The 20,200-nt window shown below is 46.0% G+C and overlaps 1 protein-coding gene across 6 annotated transcripts in view; it reads right to left on the bottom strand.

Moving 5' to 3' along the window:
• Nucleotides 1-20,200, bottom strand: part of CASP8 (caspase 8) — a 159,747-nt gene that overhangs the window by 22,005 nt on the left and 117,542 nt on the right. For all 6 annotated transcript variants that reach the window (XM_069615463.1, XM_069615465.1, XM_069615464.1 and 3 more), the window contains one exon: nt 15,859-16,360. In XM_069615463.1, coding sequence (XP_069471564.1) covers nt 15,859-16,360 — 502 coding nt within the window. The remainder of the gene's footprint in view (nt 1-15,858; nt 16,361-20,200) is intronic.

Genomic DNA, 20,200 nt, shown 5'->3' with positions numbered 1-20,200 from the left:
TAATAATCTTTTGCAGTTTTTAGTGGGAACCGTTTCACCTACAATTCTACAATTTTATACATGTATACATATTAACATAGAGCATGTTTGCATTGATTTCCAAAGTTGCACCATGCATACTTTTCCGATAAATTACATTTTTTTGCCGTTTGTGTCCCCTACATAGTTGGGAAAGCTACAATGTCTTGTTCGAATGACACAAAAATTACATTTAAACTGTTAAACTTTCGCATTCCTATGTTTTCCGGTTGCAGAAATAAAAGTCTTAAAGTTTATTAATTAAGAACAGTCCTTTGCCCCAGATGGGCCAGCTTTGTCTTCCAAATAAGGGCATTTTTTTTTCAACCCACAGCCAACTGTCAGGCACTAGCACTGTGTTGCCATGGATTTGTCTTTGAAGCTCCTCAGTTTGAGGGGAGGGGAGGTGCCATCCTAAAGTCGCACCTATGTGTCCTGGAAATCCTTTGTCCAAGGCTGGAGCACTGCCACTCCGTCTGACTGACGAGGGTGCGAGATACTTCCTCTTGGTCCATTCATAGTTGCCAAGAGACTGGCCGTTTGGGGGGGCAGTAAATTCTGTTCCCAGGAAACAAATGTCCTTTAAGGCCAGGGAGCAAAAAACTGTTCTGCTGGCCTCACAGAAAATGTATTATTATTATTTTTTTCTTTTTCCTGAATCAGAAAGCAAGGCTGTTGGAATAAAACATCCCATATATGTTTTCAAACAAATACCCGCATCACATTTCTATGCAAAGACAGGGCTTTAATTAAACCTTTCACTTTTGAACACATATTGGTTAATTTTCCATGGCTGTCACTTTACAATGCGGCCTTCCTCACATTCATTTTCTGAACCTTTCCAAAGCCCCAGTCATGTTTCTAATGCAAAGGCAGCTGTACAAATAAAGGTCCTTTAAACTGACGTGCTAGGAGAGAGAGAGAGGGCTTTTTAGAAAAGTTTGCCAGTGATATTTTGTTGCAAGATAGTAAAAGGTTTGCAGCACGGCTTGGAGTGAAGTTCTTTGTTATTTCACAGATCCTGCCTGACACAGCCTGTCATTCAATGAGGCGTGCCCCTTTTTGCTGGAGCACAACTTAAATGTGGATGAACATAGATGGGTCTTACTGGAACCAAATTGTGTACAGTTGAAAGGATGGACAGTGCGCAGTCATTTTAAAATGCAGACACTTTCTTTTTCAATGGGAAATTCTGAACTGGCAGCCTAGCAGCACTGCCCTTGACTTCTTTTCTCTGGTGCAAATGAAGAAATTACTGGCAGCAATTCTCTGGGTTTTCTTTGTTTCATCTCGCCCCATATGTGCCTTGTAAAACAGCACAGTCATCATTTTTGTAGCTGCAAAATGCAGTTTTTATGCCAGGGAAGAGTGCTCAACAGAGCCAGCACATCCATTCTGCTGGTGACTGCTGAGATGTAGTTTGGTGAGGTAGGGGAGTTCTGCTGGGCTGGTCAATGTACCCAACAGGAGTGAGTCACTCACCCTGGCGCTTGAATGCATTTCATTTGTGGTTCCTGGACACGGTTGAGAAACTCAAAGACAAAACGGAGTAATATTTTGAAATAAATACTCAGTCCGTTGAGAGCCCTGTGACACTTTGGGCTGGATATACGGCAGTCATACTGGGGGGAGATCATCTTGGTTTTGGTGGCTAAAAGAAAAAGAGCCGAGCAAAGGAAACCGAGGAGAAACGGTCAGCTTTGCACCTGGAGCGCTCGTTCATGGAAGATTGCTCTAGGGATACTCAAGGCTTGCTTTTGCAAGCTAGGGACTTTTATCACACCATCATTACTAATACGGCAAAACATGACTACTTGGCATCCCGGGCCAGACTATATGAGGTGGGGAACAAGGCAGGGAAGTTAATAGTATGGCTAGAATGGAGGGACGAACCCTGGGGAATTATTAATTAATCGAGCGAAAGGGTAGAAGGGGACAGTCAGATTTCTAAGGTTTTCGTGGCTTACTATAAGAAGTTCTATGCCGCTCTGGCAAACTGGGGCCCACCAGTATACTCCATTCCCCTGGAAGAGATTCCTCTGCCAAAAATCACAACTCTGCAAATGGAGAAGCTAGAGAGAGAGAGAGAGAGAGAGAGATCACACGTGAGGAAGTGTCAGTGGCAGAGTCAGCACTCCAGTCAGGGAAGACATTGGGACCCAATGGGATCCCGCCAGAATTTTGGAAGCGCCTCAGTGCTGCAGTGACGGGACCCATGCTGGCAATGTTCCGAGACAGCCTGAGGGCGGGTGAATTACCATCAAACCTGCGTCATGCAGTGGTCATTGTTATCCACAAAAAAGATAAACCGACGGAGGAGTGCACATTTTACAGACCCATATCAAGTGTGTATCTCAAGATTGAGTCCAAGATATTGGCAAAAATCCTGGCGACCATACTGCTTGCAGTATTGCCGGCACTAGTTCACCCGGATCAGAATGGTTTCCTACCCAATAGGGCGACGCACCTGAACATTAGGCCTCTACACATGGCCCTGGACATGGGTGATACTGGTGGCCATAGATTTTGAAAAGGCTTTCGACACAGTTTATTGGGGCTTTGTCTGGGAAACTATGGTACACATGGGCTTTGGACTAACCTTTCTAACATGGGTGAAGCTGTTATACGTAGGCCCCAGTGCGACGGTTCAGGTTAACAGGGTACTGTCTTAACACTTTCAGCTGCAGAGGCGCACGCACTAGGACTGTCCCATCTCCCCGGCTCTGTCCATCCTGGCCATAGAAGCCCTTATGATCTGGCTCAGATCGGATTCTCTTGTCAGGGGTTTTGTGTGGCCATCGGGTTGGGAAGACTGACTATCCTTATATGCAGACGATATGCTCTTGTATGTTGGGAGAACTACAAAAGTCGAACCCGAGGATAACTGAAATCCTTGCGATTTATGGGAGACAGTGGCCTTTGGACAAACTGGTCTAAATCGGTCCTGCTCCATGCGAAAGGTGGCCCGGAGATGGTCCCAGAATGTGGCAGCTTTTGGGTAGTGTGAGGGTCCTTCAAATACTTGGGAGTGCTTGTGAACCTGGATCCTGCAGCCTTTCTTGAATGTAACCAGAAATCAGTAACTGCAAGTTTTATGGCAGATGCCGGATTCTGGTGGGCCCTACCCCTGTCTATGCTGGGGAGAGCTGCAATGTTTTAGATGAGGACACTGCACAGATTTCTCTATATTTTGCACAACACCCTGGTTAGACTCCGGACCAGAAATTTCAGGTAATTGAAATGGCACTCTGGGAGCTGTTAAGGAGGGATTCACAGCCAAGGATAGCCTTGCGTAATGTGTGTAACTCAGTGTGGGCCATACCATACAGGCTTAAATTGCTCCAATTAAAAATTCTGTACAGAACATCATTTACGAGGGAAGCACTGTTCAGTTGGGGCGGAACGGTCGATCCTAACTGTTAGCGTTGTTGCAGGGCACAGGGGTCGTTTTTACCACACTATATGGGTATGTCTGCAAATCCAGTCTTTCTGGCGGAGGATTACTGAAACGGTGTCAGCCGTGCTATCTGAACCTGTCCCGATGGACCAGAAATGGTTGCTCCTTGGAATCTGAAATGCCTTTATAACTGCAAAAAACTGAATATTGCCATGAAATGGGGGGGTGGTGGGGGCAAAGGAGACTCGTAAAGTGTCCAGATGGGTCCTGGATGTGGACAGCTGTATAGCTATGGAGGAATTAGTGTATAAGGTCTGGGGTTGCCTGATAAATTTGGGAATATCTGGGATAAATGGGCAAATGCTCATTGATTATATCACCACGATGTTCGGCGATCTCAATGCGACCACAAGAAGAGAAGTGTGCCACCTCGGAAGTTTAGCCTTGTTAACATGGTGACATTTGCCCTAGCCTCTTTAGTCATGATGGTATGTCGAGATGTGACTTTGTGCTGATTTGTCTATTTTTATAAAAACAATAAAAAAAATGTTGACAAAAAAATATGGTTGGCCATTGATTTTCTTAGTTTGAAAATGTTCTCTGGCTTCGAACAACATTTGGACAGGATGTACTGCATCTCTCATTGCACTCTCAATTTCAAGTTATCTTCGCAGATTCTCACATTTTAATCCTTATGGGATGGATAAAAGAGCTTAGAAATCTCCTCTTTGCTATGTTCATCACCTGGGTGAAGCGGAAACAGTGATTCACGTTGCGTCCTCACTAAAAAGCAGCCAGGTGCTTTTGGCTAAAGAATTTGTTAAATAACAAAGTTGGGGAAGTAAAGGTGGCCTGTGATTTGTGTAGGTCTACTGAAATATTGCCAGTGTGTTTATCAATCAGCCACGCCTATGGCGGGCCTGATCACATAGAAAGTAGGCTGTACGGGCCTCCTATTTAGAATCACATTTTGCTGGTTGTAACACATTCTTGTGCTTTATGCACAAAATACATCTATTGTTTTCACAGTAAAGGTTGTATTTTATTGTGTCTTCTGGAGCTTTTAATGCTTTTAAGAATTTCTTGATATTTTGTTCTAAAAATATTTGTTACGGAATTAAATGTATTAAATGTTTCAAAAGTATTAGTACCAATAGGTAACCAATAAAGTGATTATAAGATAGAACTCAAACATGCAGCATAAAATATCAAAATAATGATTGCCTTTGCCCTGCTGTCTGACCATTGTCCTTCTCACAGGTTTCACTGCGAGCAGGGCTGGGCCAGACACCACAATGGATCCAAAAATAGGCAATCTTGAGGAAGAGTCAGTGTGCTGGGAAATGTGTGAGTGGATGAGGACCTAAGACAAGACCACTGGGATAGCCTCCTCGTTCCTTCTTACACTCACAGCTGTGGTAGCCACATCCACTTGGCATGTGTAGTAAGGGACACTGTGCCCCTGATCAGCCTCTGTGCCCAGGAGATGCTACTTTTGCATACCATGGATGCCGACAGAGATCCGAGGCTTGATTGTCTGTGTGCCCTGGGGTGCTGGTCAAACTTGTACCTCAGTGGTTTTCAGTTGTTCTGCCTCCCTGTGGGGACATGGATCACACACAATACGATGGCCCTGGTCTGTGGCAAAATACTAGGCCCCATGAAAATTGGGAAGCACAACTGCAGTGATGTGAGTGCTGGGGCCGTTCTCTGGCCTTGGCCAAAAGGAAAACCAGCAGTATAATTAATCCGCATATAGTGCACTTGATTTGTTTTTGTTCTACCGTTCAATCTTTCCTCCCATTTTGACGCGGACGACTCACAAATCTTCTCTTTTTCTACTTGCTCTGACGCTCTTCATGCCTCCGTGTCATCCTGCCTCTCCACTGTCCAGGGTTGAATGCACTTTTTCTTCCTCCATCTCAATCCCAAAAAAACAGAAATTCTATACTTTCCTCCTGCCTCCCCCCTCCTCTCCTCCTCCCTCCGGTCTTGTTCTTTCCCATCCAAAATCCTGATATTATTTTTGACCCATCCTTAAACTTTGCCTCTCATATATCTCTTACCGGGTGCAATTGCTGCTTTCTTCTTTTCAATATCTGCAAAATACATCCTTACCTTTCCTTTCATGCAGCTAAACTTCTCATAAATTCTTCTATTCTTTCTTGCCTCGACAACTGCCCTGCTCTTTGGACTTCGTTTCTCCCGCGTTACTCCCCTACACTCAGTCTTCAATTCTGCAATTCATCTTCTTTTCCCATTCCTCCTCCTCCTTCTAGTACCCAGTCTCTTCTCTCCATCTCTTTCCTTCCCCACAACTCCCATCTTTTCTTTCACTGTATTGTTTTTAAATGCTATCATCGCCTGGCTTCCCACTATCTTGCATCTCTTGTCTCCCTCTTTTCACCTTCACGCTCTCTCCGCTCCCAACACCTTTATCTTCTCTCCTCTCCCAAACAGCCTTATGCGCCTTCACGCTTCTGCGCCCTCTCTTCTAGCCCCCAAATATATTGGAACACACTGCCACCTGACATCCGCGCGTCCCCCCTCCTTTAACATATTTTGCTCACGCCTCAAGCCTCATGTTCTCTCTTCCCTGTCATCTTCCTAAACTCTTTCTCATTTTGATTGTCATTATTTTGCACCGTTTTTTTACTCTTTGTATAGCGCCTTCGTGAAGGCGCTTAATAAATATAAATACAACAGAGTTGGATGCGTTGATTCCGGCTTTCATGCTATCAACTGGGCTGATGATATGGTTTTCTATGCCAATGTATCATGACAACACAAGAAAGAGAAGGTTGTGCAAATGTCCTTGCACTTTGCTGGGCAGCCATACATTGGACTGCATATATGATCCTCACATGTGAGAGGAGATCCACCCCCATGTCTTTATATGTTTCTGTTCCAGTGCTGAAAGCCTGAAACGGTGTCCAGTCAACTCGTCGAAAAAAAACTGGTCGACTGCAATTTGGTCGACGCAATTTGGTCGAAAACCATTTCGTCGGAAAATTTTTTTTATTTATATATTTATTTTTGGGTTTTCGTTTTGTTAAAAAATGGGTTTTTAGAGAAAAAAGGGGGTTGGGGGGGGACCCCCCCCAAAAAAAAAAAAAAAAGGGTTAAAATAGAAAAAAAAAAAATTCGACGAAATGGTTTTCGACCAATTTGATTCGACCATTTGTCTGGTCGACCAATTTATTTCGACGAATTCACTGGCAACCTCCTGAAACGTCCAATGAAATCGACATCACTCCTACTTTGCCCGCCACCAGTCTCGGGAGGATAGCTCAGGGGCAACGTGCTCAGCTTGGAAGCAAGATGACACAGAGCAACACAGGTTTGATCCGCAGGTCTGCGCTTAGAAACCTCTGGGTAAGCCCACTATAAATAACCTATCATGTCATATCACCTACAATGCTGTCTGGCACACCAGGTTCCACCCCTGGATAGCACTGGGGGGCTATTGAATCAGACAGACAGTGGAAAGCTCTAACCCCCCTGATGACAATGTTAACCTTGTGGCATGCACCACACCTGCATGAACGATATGAGCGGTCAGAAAGGGGGGCCATGAATCAGAAAGTGTTTTCAGACACTCCAACTGAAGCCGGCCTATGCAAGAGGCCAGTGAAAGACACCGGACTAAAAGGAGAGCATGGGTGAGAGCACAGACAGTCACCAGCCGTGGTCCCTTGAACTCGGACATGAAGCTTCTCATAAATGAGGGTGAGGAGCAGATTGCCGACACGCCATCATGCAAATCAAGCAGGACATGTGTGACCTAGCGGGCAGACCACCGTGGTGGATCAGAGTGTTGACTCTCGAACCATCGCGTCAGGAATCTAATATCTTGGACGAGATAAGCAAAGAAGTACAGGGGTATACGTTGAATCTAAGTGACTTAGAAGATAGATCCTAGAGAAACAATCATTTTCGTCTGGGTCATATAGAGGGCATGAAACGAAAGAACATGGAGACCTTCTTTGAAGAGCTCATTCTGCCATTTCTGAGAATGTACTGGATTTATGGGGCCTGCAAGTTGAACACGTTCACAGAACCAGCATTCCGGGAGACCCTCTGGGCTTGCAACCAGGATGAATATCCTCCAAAAGACCAGTACTTCTGAGTGATCCTTGACAGGGATGCCCTGCTCCTAACCATCTGGGAGTCATATACATGGAAAACACATGTATGGTCTTTGAGAAGTCCTGTCAGACAGTAGTTGGGAAAGGGTCCATTTCTGGCATATAAGCGTGTTGCAGCCACATTTAGCATATTATGGAAAAGGTTGCCATATGGAAAAGAGGCACACATAGCCAACTGAGCTATTTGTTAATGGCACAGGGTGGTACATTTGTTTCAGGCTTATTGCAGGTGTGCTGGCTGCAAAAGAATAGGACTGCTGCTAAAGCGCATGCAAAGTGGGAACGAGAGCTCGGTGACCGATTGAACGAGGCAGAACGGTGTCGGGCATTTTATAGCACCAAATCCATTTCTGGAATTGTGTTTACATTGATATACTTCAAATTCATTCATCATGCTTACTTTAAGCCTAGCTCCCTCCCCCTTAGGATCAGCCCAGAACTGCCTAGCAAAAGTGGTGCATGTAGACACGACACCCCTACTTTCTTACACAAGTGGTGTGGTTGCTAATAGGTCCAAGAACCTTAGGACAGGGTGGCTGCTGCACCTGCGCAAGTTACCGACTGAACACTCAAGCCGGGCGCTACATTATGCCTACTCAACCTCACTCCTGTGAAAATTAGAAGCAAGTTGACAAATACATTTGTGCCACAGGGACTGATGTTAGCCAAAGGCCCGTTTTTTTTATAAATCGGAAGACATTCAATTCACGGACTCTAGAAACACGGTCAAGGCTCATGCGGAGGTGGGCTGCTGCAGAGGGGAATTTGAGGAGTTTGGAGAGAGAAGGGGCAGGTGAAATTAATTTGGGATGTTTATCTGAATTGTCAGTGACCTAGAATCAGCTATTAGGCCACCGTGCATGTTATGCAGTGGCACAAGTTCATTGGAGTTTGACAGAGCTGTGGGCTGGAGCCGTAGAGAGAAGAATCACCGGTGCTTGACTCAGAAGACCAAGAACTAAAACACGAGCAGTCAAGTGTTTAAACACGGGGGTGAGTAATATGGGGTGAGAGTAGGGGAAGACACTTGCACTCTTGATGCTGGCATTAAAATTAAGAAATCACTTTACTGAGGAGCACATGTGTTAGTAATAAACATATGTTTTGAATGTTGGAGTGAAGATACCTCCAGGGATCAGATCACTCTGGCTGTGACATCAAGGCATTTTGCTCATTTTCATTTAAGGGAGGCCAGTGTTGGATAGTCCGGTTCCTCGCTGTATTATTTGCATTAAAAAAAGGGAAATTGCAGCCACACACGCCTGAAATAAACGCTGGTTCAAAGTGAATAACACAACGTGTTTCGCTCTATTCTGGAGGAAATTGGTCAATATTGCAATGCTGAATTGTTTCCCTGTGTATCACGACACACTTGTCGGCTCTTTTCTACTTAATGCAAATAATAAAAGCAGGAAAGATCTGAAAGGAATCCGTCTGAAATGGCGCAGCCGAAAACGGTTACAACCTCTTGATGGCCTTTTCAGGCCTGGCTGGGAACCACCGGTTCACAGAGTAAACATTCTTGCTACAGAGCAGGAATTCATGGCAGGTTTGAGGGGCAGGGGGAGATGAGAGGTTTAAACATTCTTAACCTTGTTATTTTGATGCATCATCAACTTTTGCGTATTCGGATTCCCATGACCCTTTTATGGAGCCAAAATGGCTGAGATGTGGACGTCCTAGAGGCAAAAGAGTTGCGGTGGATTTAAATAGGTTGAACTACAATATAGCGCAGGTAAGACTGCAATCTATGCATACAAAAACTGCACATCACAACCATCCTGCAATAAGACGGGTACATCACACTTGTCTTGAAAGAAGACAGCCATCTCTTATGTGCGATGCAGTAAAAACATCAATGACATAGTAACTTTTCTGCAATAACATTGAGAGATAGTTAAGAATCTGTTAAAGCTATAAGGACAAGCTTGGCGGGCCATATTGGGTGGTAAGGTCCACACCACCACCAATAATACATTCAGGCATTTAACAAAGGCAGCGGGACGTACAGATGACACACATTTCATTATGGCTACTACCAACACCCACCCCCAACGTACACAACTGCAAAAAAAGATGGCTGCACTTTGTGGTGGTATCTTCCACTTCAAAGGTGGGCGAGGATGCAGAGAGGAGCATGCCATCCCAGCAAGGCTCGATCAGGGAGGACTGTTTGGTATGCACTGGTGCCTGGTGAAGGGGCAAGCAGAGGGATGGTTGAGAGCATTGTTCAAGGGCAGAAGGGTCATCCAGTTTCTAGGTGAAGGGCAGAGCAGCAACTCTGGCTGCTCAGAAAGCCTGCATGTACCAGTCTGCAATGCCTGCTAGCAAAGCAACCTGGTTGGCTACCCAGCCAAAGGTGGGCACCTTACCCGAGTCTCTGATCTGCTCCCCACTGTCTACTCCCCTGGTGGCTTGTAGATCCCTTGCGCATCCTCGCCCTGCCCTGTTAGCCCCCGCTCCCTTTTCTCTGCTTCCCTGTTCTTCGCCCTATGTTTGTAAAGGGATCTGTTGCTTCCCGAAGCTAGGTCTGCGCTCAATAAACAACACCCTAAGAATAATAATAGTTGTGCCACTACTCTAATGGTTATATTTACAAATCCAAATTCAACACACAATGCCATAGTGTGTCGTACAAGAATGTTTTAAATGGAGGCACGTAAAGGGCACTAATGTTTTATATGTACGGGTAATGTCAGAACATCACTTACTATATGGAATGCATTTATGAACAATGCATTAAACAGAATATGGCAAGCCACCTCAGAGTTCTTTGACTTCATACACACATAGCTAGCGGCTTTGACAAAGCCAAAAAACGTGCAATGTTCTGATTATGTAAGGTTGGAGCAACCTGTGGTAGGTCAGAAGGAGGCAGACCAAATGGTGGCATTCTTACAAATTATTTTCATTTAAATGAAATAAAAAAGGCCGTCTTTCCTATCCAAAGGGTTTGTCCTTCCTAACACAAAACTAACTAGGGTGCTCGTTGTCAGTAGTGTAGTCCAAAACCATGAGCTGTCCTCGGTCCAATGAGCTAATCTGTGCTGACCCTACCACTAATCAAATATCCAAAATGAAAAAAGAGGTCCAGGAGAATGACGCCCTGCTGCAGGACAGACTTTTCTAGCCTCAACGTTCTTCAAATAGTTCTTTGCGATTACGTGAATTGTTTCCTTTAGTTCTTCTAGAGGGCTTTTCCACCTTTTGAGTCTCCCCTGTCGTTCTTTAAATACAGTTGCTTGGTTTATCAAGATAGTGTCTTGACCCTTATTCCTTTGGGATTCTTGCAGTGTCTCTTTCTTACTTTCTACCCTTGGTTTGGGTTTCAACCACTTCCTGGGCTGAATGAATTGTATTTCAAAGGGTCCTTCACTTTCCTTAAAATATTCACAACCACTGGGACGAATATGAAGAGTCCCCTGGTACACTTCACTTTCTTCAAGGTATTCACAACCACTGGGATGAGCATGATGAGTCCTGTTGTGCTCTTCCTGCCCTGTTTTCCTCCCAGGTCTCCCCCCGCTCCCGTTACCGTTGTTCTGTTGGATTGGCGTCACTGGTTCTTCCTGTGGGGTTGGGTTCTCTCTTGTAGCTCAAACTCTGCTAGCAGCTTTTCTTTCTTCCTACTCCAGTGCACAGCTATGCGGAGCCACTTCTACTGCGGCATCTGCGTCGTTTGAGGACCAGCCGGTCCAGCTCCTTTGGGTCATGCTACCACCTCGACATTCCTTCTTGGGCATACATGGATTGCAACCTGCTCTCTCCAAGTCTCCTTCCCATCTCAGTTGCAAGTGTCCTCTCGACCAATTACCTCCCGGACTCTCTTGGTTTCTCTCTCTTCAGTTTTGAAGCTACTGAGCTCCACCAACATTGTATCTTGGTCCTTTTTTCCTTTTTTTGGGGAAGTGTTGGATCCTCCCCCGCATATACCTGCAGTCCTTTGTCTCTCTTCCCTAAGATTCTTTGTAACTCCCTCAATCTTCTTTGTCCCAGTATGGTTGGCTTCCAACCACTGAGTAATCTTCATTTCTGGCCTACTCTTCTTCTCAGTATGTGTGTCTTTCTGTTAGTTATTTTGTATGATGTTACAGTAATAAACACTGACTTATTTAGAATTTATTTTATTTTGCATTTTTAAAGCGCTCATACAACACGCAGGCATCGAGGCGCTGTTACAGGTATTGTTTTATTTTTTGTTTTTTTTAGTTGCGTAATTGTTTTTGTCTTAGTTGCGTATTTATAATGCGCTTAAATACCCAGAGGTTTCTAAGCGCGGACCCGGGGATCCAACCTGTGTTGCTTCGTGTCGTCTTGCTTCCAAGGCGAGCACGTTGCTGCTGAGATATCCTCCCGGGACGTTCCACAGAAGTTCTGATGGTCTTAGTGGGTCCTCATAGAGGGGTTTAGGGAGTTCCTTGACGAAACGGGAGTTCTTGTCCCTAAGACGGGAGTCTCTCCCTGCGAGACCCCACTTACTGCCACTCCTAGGGGGAATGTTGCATAGCGTGCTCACCTCCTTAGCCTCAAAGGGAAGGGGACCCTTCTGGGGAGAAGTGACCTGATCAGGTGAATCATCACAAACAGTATAGCAGATCTAAATAAGGGATACAACTTGGGTATGGTCAGAGACTAATATGGGAAACTGACTTCTTTCACCAAACTCAAAAACAGGTGTGCCAATCTGTCCCTTTTCCAAACGATCTGCTCCCTCAGGACCAGCAAGTCAAATTCAGGAATCCAACCCTGAAAGTTCTTGTCTGGAAAGTGTTCATTTGGGAGGAGCTGTGTGCCAGTTAGAAGACTGGTCGGGATGTCCGATTCAGCATTTAAAATGATTTACCAGATTAGCTCTTCCAGGTAAGCATCATGCATTTGTTCCTGAATAGCGGCTTCTGCACAAATATCATACGTTTCCATCCTGGCCGTTTATTTATTTATTGTTTTCTCTTTAGTTATAATAATATACTGTTTCAAAGCGTCCAAAGGGCAAGGGAGGGAGCAGGAGTGGGAAACACATTAAAACATAATACATAGCAGTGGGGGGGAGAGGAAAACAGGAGGAACCTACCATGCCTTATGAGTATTCAGAACGTGCAAGTGCAGCAAGGATGAAGGCAGGGAGTTAGTGTTGTGGAGTCTGAGTTCATGGGCGAGCCACAGATGAAGTGCTAGGAATGTTGAGTGGCCCCGAGGATGCAGAAGGGCCCAGGACACCAATCGCAGCAACTGTGGGATTAGCAGGGGAAAGAAGAAGGGAAGGAGGAGGTAAAGAGGAGAGTCTTAAGGAGCTTCCGGAATTTAAGAGGATCCTGCTCAAGGCGCAGAGGGAGGGGGAGGTTGTTCCATAGGAGGGAGCTAGCTGAGAAAATCGAACAACCACCTGCCCTCTGTTTAGCAAAACACTTTACACGCAGAGAGTTAGAGACAGAGGAGTGTAGTGGTCTAGAGGGGGAGTATTTAGTAAGATAAACTTGAAGATAGTATGGTCCCCGGGCCAAGACTGCCTTGTGGATGATATTGAGGGGTTTGAATTTAATCCGTGCAGCAACCAGGAGTCAGTGAAGACTTTTTAGTGCAGAAGAGATGCGGTCCTGGGCTTAAGGCCAAGAATAAGCCTTGCTGCCCTATTATGGATTAGCTCGGGCGGTCGCAGAGTGGAAGATGGTTGATTCAGGAGGAGGCTATTGCAATAGTCAAGCCTAGAGAGAACCAGGGCTTGGGTCACATTGAATCTCTGGGGAAAGTGAGAAAAGGGAGAATTCCTTTGAGAAGGAAAAGCTGAAAGTGGGACTTCTTGGCAATGTCATAAGTGTGAGGGAGGGAGGAGAGAGAGGAGTCAAAGATAACTCCAAGCTTTCTGGCTTGAGAAGAGGGCGCAGGGGCAGAGCCCAAAGAGGAAGGATGGAGTGAAGGGAAGAAGGAGGGAGCAGGGGTCCTGATGGGAAGGATCTCAGTTTTACAGGCATTGAGGCATAGATCATTGACGGTGCACCAGGACTGGATGGCAGATAGGCAGTCAGAGATGATGGAGGGTGCAATATGGTCGGCAGGGAGTGTGAAAAAGAGCTGAATGTCATCTGCGTTACACTGGGAGTTGGAAGAGAAGGAGGAGATGAGGCATGCAAGCAGAGCAGGTGAGATGTTAAAGAGCCAGGGGGAGAGGATAGAACCCTGGGGGACACCACAGGTGGAGGGGGAAGTTGGAGAGGGGAAGGTGCTCAGGATGATTCTGGAAGAGCGGTCAGTAATGAAGGATGTCAACCAGTCCAGAGCCTGTTCCGAGATACAAAGGGTATCATGGAGCCTTTCTATGAGGATGGAATGGTTGACTGTGTCAAAGCCAGAGGAGAGTTTGAGAAGGATAAGGGCAGCAGGGGAGCTGGAGTCTAGAGATGCGAGCAGTTCTTCACGGGTGTTCAGAAGAGCAGTTCCGTGCCTCTAGATGCTTAGAATCCAGATTGGTGGTTGTGGAGACCACCAACAAGTTCAGTGTGTGAGTTGAGTTGGGGCAAAACCAACTCCTCCAGCAGTTTCCCCAGGAAGGAGGAGATGGAAATAGGGTGGTAGTTGGCAGGGTAGGTAGGAACGGATATTTATTTCAGGAGTGGGCACACAAGAGAGTGCTTAAGGGATGAGGGGAAAGATCCCGGGATGAAAGAGTGATTGCAGAAATCAGCGAGAGTAGGGGCAAGAAAGCCAATGTTAGTCTTGATGGTCCTGGATGAGCAGGGGCAAACCTGATTAGAAGAGGCCTTCATGGAGTGGACAACTCTGGTATCTTCTTCAGGTGCGACAGGGGTGAAGGAAGAGAAGGAAGACGGAGGAGAGAAGAGGGATGGAGATGAGGGGGTGTGGGATCAGTTGTGAGGGAGTGTAGTGAAGAGGAAAAATGGGAGTGTCCCTTCGCTCAAGCCACGCCTAAACTTTGGAAGATGATGTCACGGCCAAAGAACAACCGGCCACATGAGTTTTCACCTCTGCCCACTGCCCCGAATGCCAACACACACCGTGACCATGCTCCACCTGCCCGCCACCGCTGTGACTATCTGAAGCAAAAAACAAATGAAACCTTTGTAATTCTACCTCAGCCACGGTCTCCCAACATGTGACCAGGCCGACCTGATACAATGCCAATTCCCGAAGACTGAAGAAGCACTGGTGTCCCATGTCTGGGACCCCTCCTGCAACAAAGCCGTAACAACTCAGACTCAGGCGGCAATGGGAAAGAAGCACTCTAATGGCAGTAGCAGAACCTGTCCATTGTTTCTCACTGACACATAGTCATACATTGTTGCCAGCACCAGGTACATCGCGGGCTGGGAATGACGATGGTCTCAGGCTTGGGGGCTCCTGATGGACCAATCAGGACACGGGGGCTAACCACTGACGACAATACCACATAACCAATCACTAACCCTCTCCATGTATAATTTTCGGAGTAACAATTTCTAGGGACGAACCAAGCGTACCACCTGACCTCTGATGAAGGTGGAAGCAATGGCAGCTGCAGACACTCGTGTCATCGGGCAGATGCTAGCGAACAGGGTTGGTGGGATTTTCAGGGGGGCAGTCAGGGGGCCAAGGGGACTCAAGTGGGAGGAGAGGGGAGAATGGTCAGACCAGGAGAGAGGGGTGACTAGTGGGGGGAGAGAGAGGTCAGAGTGTATGAGGGCATCCAGAGTGTGTCCAGCTGATTGGCAAGAAGGGAGAATGGAGAGGGAAAGTGAGGTGCTGAGATCAGTGAAGAGCATGGATGCAGAGCCTGGGGAGTCCAATTGGATGTTGAAGTCACCCAGTAGGAGGAGGTTGGATATGGCTGAAAGTAAGGATGAGCAGAAGTCAACCCATTGAGAGAGGAACAGGGTGGTGACACCTGGAGGCCGGTAAATGGTGGCAATGGTCAGGGTGGAGATGGGAGAGATGACCAACTTGCAAACCAGGCTTTCAAAGGAAGAGTAGAGCTGGCTAGCTAAGATGGAAGCAGGAACCCACTCAGGGAAGATTACGGCACCCCCACCACACCCCATTAAGGCTATTCACTCCTGGACTGGTAATCCCAGGGTGTGACTCTTGGGCTGTTTGGGCCTGTCACCACAAAAGTAGCAGATCAAAAGGACCACTATTGAGTTGATGAAAGGGATCCATTCCCCCATCCTGTCAATTTAAATGTATTCACCTCTTTTGATCAATGCAAATAAATGCCATATATTTTTACATGAAATGCACTGAGGCAGTCAATAAAAAAGGCCTTGCTACTCAGTATGTGCACTAGTATAATAATCAGATCCATACCTCTGGCAGCTCTCCATCAGATGTTTGCAAAGGGACTGTATGTACCAGGTTCCAGAACTTGTGTTCCTGTAGGAAACATAATGCTTGATGGTTGCCATGCCGAGCAAGAAATCGGCTTCATCAGGAATACACTCATCTTGGGAGTTTGAGTCTGTCTCGTAGGAAGGCATTGTCTGCAGGCTATCTGCCTCCAGTGTGACTCCAGGGTGGAAGGAATCTCCTTGACAGGCCTGGATGAAGAAGACCTTGGGCTTACCGGCCAGTGAGGGGCATTTCAAGCCAGTAAAGTAGGAGGTCAGTTTACGGATGCCAATTGCACGCCCATCGGTTCCTTGGATGGTGCCTTTGTCTCCATGAGAGAGCACGCAGCAGACAAAGCAGTCGCTATCCTTGTGACTCATAGCACCGTAGTCCTTCACGGTCTTCTTGATTGCCTCTGCAGTCAGATCTTTGCATTCCTCGATCTTGAAGTGAAGCATTGAAAAGGCTTTAGAAAGAGCACCTGCAAAGCCAAAGAAAAAATAGAAGGGTGCATTAGTACGATGAGTGTGTTTTACTGTACAGTGATACTGCAAACTGAATGGCACTCAAATACACGTAGTTTGTGGATTTGCTTTTCAGGAAAGGTGTCAGACAGCTCTGGAGCATGATGTACTCCTCAGAAATATGAGTTTCTTACACTGACCCGAGAAAATTGTATATTTTGCCCAGGAGCAGTAAGGAATGTGAAAAGTGTGCACATTTCCCATCCAATACCTACACAACCCAAGTGAGTATCCCACTTATTTAGGTTTGACTTAATGGAACCTCGCATCTCTCTAAACCTCTTGCAATAGCACAGGCCTTTGGAATTGTAGGCATCCGGAATGCATTCTATCAGGCATTCCGTTCACCTGTTGGCGAATGGCTATGCCGAAAAAAGCACTGCATGTACTATTGTGTGCGTCTGGATGTTGTGCAATGGCATCAACAAGGACACAAAAGGCGCATGAAGGAAATAATGTATGTTCTTCTGAGATAGATGTCCAGTCATCCTGTAGCTTCATCGGTCTCAGGAAGACCAGGATCAGGGATACGAGCAGCAGAATCATTATTTGAAGCTGATGTTGGTATCTGCACGGGGTCACGACCAATGCAACCTACAAGTGCGAGCTGCATTTTGATGGGCTGAAGCACACCACATTTGACAGTCATAATGGTTTAAAGAATGTAAACATTACTTTGAGAGGTGCTGAGACCTGTGACTTGCTGGAGGTGTCTGCTTTGGGTATTGTGGTGTCATGCTGCAAGTGGGTTGCTATTAGCAACAGGGGAGGTGAAATTCTGCTGCCGACCCCTTTCTCCCCAGGCCTAGTATATAAACTCAGCCTAGGCAGGTGGAAGTTGGCCTGAGCCCAATGTGTTGTGATGAAGCATCCAGTCTTACCTTTGGGGCAAGTAGTGGGGTAGCCACAGAGGCTGTGCCCGCTGCCTGCTAAACGATGATGGTCCTTGAGGCGGTCCAGGAGGACGTCCTGGCTAACCCCCTCAATGTTTCCAGTCATGGAGCAGGAGCTCCCCAAAGAAAAGGGCCCTAACACTATTGCTCATGTAGCCAGCAGGCAAGCACACTTGGGGCCTCATGCGAACCCCCACATGTGTGCAGCAACTAACCTGCAAGCACCTTCCCTGTGAGAGGCTAATCAGGGTAAGTGTAGGACTTATAAGGTTTGTGCATTCTCACCGTGTGAGCAGTGTCAGAGCCTGCAGTTGTCTCCCTGCAGATGAGGTGTACGTTGCAGCTAAGGGAAAGCAGATGCAGAATCCCAGGAGAGTGTGGGTGTACTGATTGAGGGAATTCGTCCCTTCTCCCCAAGGGGGAGTCACCCCTTTTGGGACTAGGGAGGTGGGCCCGCTACACTTAAACCCCTCCCACCCAGGGGACAGGGCAAGCAGTATTCGACTGCGGCAACCCCCCCTTTGAGGACAAGAAATCTCAAGTAGGGTTTTTCATCACCTCCCTGCAACATGGATTCACATGCGTTTGGTGGTTATGTGAGAACTGATCCATACCGTAAGGTACAGGGCCCTTTAAAGGTAGATGGTTTGCTTCTGACACTTGATAACACTTTTGCACAAGGAGTGGAACCAACAGAGCCTATCCTCTCATTTTGGCGAGGAACATAAAGGACCCATGATCCCTGCCCAGGAGCAGCTAAAATGTATAATAACCCGCAAGGGTTGAGACACCTAGTAGAGGAGAGCAAGAGACAGATTCCAGGCGTATCAAAATACCAGAGACCCCCAAACTGGGGCAAAAGACATCCCCAGGGGAACAAATAGAAACGATACTGCTTGTGTGCGTGTGAAAGTTTAAGCTCTCTGTCAGACTGCTAGTTCGTTTTTGTCTGTGTGGGTTATATTCCTTTCGTAGTGAACAAGTTTATCCCTAGACATTGTGATCCATAGAACAATGAGATTTGAAAAATATCTATTGTACATTGTTCGTGTGGATCGTGCGCTCTGTATAGTTTTGTGAAAACTACTTTCCCCAGGAGCGTAGCTGAAATTTGGATTCCTCGTTGGTGTGTCAACTTGTACCCCTTCCTGCATTGATCATGCCCAAATCCCTTCAAATATTCCCCTTAAGGAGCAATCGAGTGGCCGCAATACTGCGTAAATATGAAATCCTAGCTTTACGCCCTGCCAGTGACTTTGAAGTTGTGGGAAGCGTGTTCTCCACGTTAGTCACACTTGAGGACAGACAGGTTAGTCCTCCTCTCCTTCAGGTCATACTAATCAGACCTTCCAGAATTTTGCGGCATGAAATGGCAAATTTTGCGGCATGAAATGGCAAATTTTGCGGCACAAACCTTTATTTATTGCGGCATTTTTGTGGGACATTTTGTATTAACTGGAGGGTGTAAGATTGCCACATTGCAGGAAATAGGTAGAGTGCAAGGCTAGAAGAGAGCCAGGGTATCATTATTATGTGTCTTTTGTATTAATTTAATAGGAAGAGTCCCAGATGTCTCTGGCTTGGCAGAACAGTGTTTGATTTGGCTACATTTCTGGTTTAATGTTCATGCCTATAATGGGCAGACCGCAATTGCACTGTCTACCAAGGTTGTTCACGTAAAGATTATATCTGAGTGCCTAGTACTACCAGCGGCGTCGGTAGACAATGGCAAGGCGCCTAACCTTCCCCCTCTTAAAACCACTTGAGCCAACGGGCAGGCCTCAGCATCAGATGTAGGCATACCTCCTGTTGTGCATTGCCCTTTGAGTTATCCTCAGATAGTACCTCAACCTCGAAGCTGCAAGGACAGCATGGAATCTCAAGGTGTCCATAGTGCGCCACTAGAGATCCCAGTCTCCCAAGGCCTCTGTACTATCTCTCCTTCATTCTATGGGCTTAGTCAATCAGACCCTGGGAATACAAGCCTCAATCCATCTCCTTTATCTGCCACTCCTGAAGAATTGAATGCTAGTACTATCAGAAGCACTAAGGTACCTAGCCCCGGGATAAAAGACCTTAAAGCAGTGCTATTGAATACAAGATCTCTATTAAAGTAATTTTGATAGTACATGACTGGCGTGACACGCTCTGCCTATTGATATTAATAGATCCAAATTACTGGTTGTATATAATATGAAAGTACATATGCAACTTGTATACATATATTGTAATGTCTTTAATAGAAAAGGATGTCAGCCGACACGTGTTTCGACAAAAGTCGTTTTCAAGGCAATCGTCCAGTGCTGTACACTCTGCATCAGTAAGCTTGTTTGTTCATACGCAAAGTGTATCCTAGTTATATATTCGCCACAATGATGTCACATATAGGATTGTTCCAATATCAAGGAGATTCAATCCTCTTCGTGTATGCCCCTAACCGGTATTAAGGTAAGGTTTTATTTAAATTAATCTTCTTGGTAAATTGCAGACCAGCCGATAGATATTCGTTATATATTAACCTGCTGATGGTTACGGAGTCTTGCAAAGGCTCGATCCCTGTATGCGCATGTGTGTGAAAAGCACTCCACTGAGGTGGCGGCCCTTATATGTGGTCTTTCAATTGAATGTTTGTGCTGTAAGGAAGGCATGGTATCAAACAGTGAAGACAGACAAGTGATCACAGTTCAAGGGTGTTTATTGAACTTCAATGGGTTGGTACAACGCCTATCTAAACCTAAATCTAAATATGGGAGCAAGCTACAACCATCAAATAATAATAACGCAGTCCTAGTGGAGTCTGTCAAAATAAAAGCGCTTATACTAATACACCTATTGCCAATCCTTACAACTAAATACAAAATGGTGTGGGATAACAATGTATGCAAAAGAAAAGTGTTCAAGAAA

Source organism: Ambystoma mexicanum, chromosome 9 (genome assembly GCF_040938575.1).
Source record: "Ambystoma mexicanum isolate Mex_15411 chromosome 9, UKY_AmexF1_1, whole genome shotgun sequence".
NCBI lineage: Eukaryota > Metazoa > Chordata > Amphibia > Caudata > Ambystomatidae > Ambystoma > Ambystoma mexicanum.
Note: the sequence above shows the minus strand (reverse complement) of the source record. Positions and strands in the feature narration are given on the sequence as shown.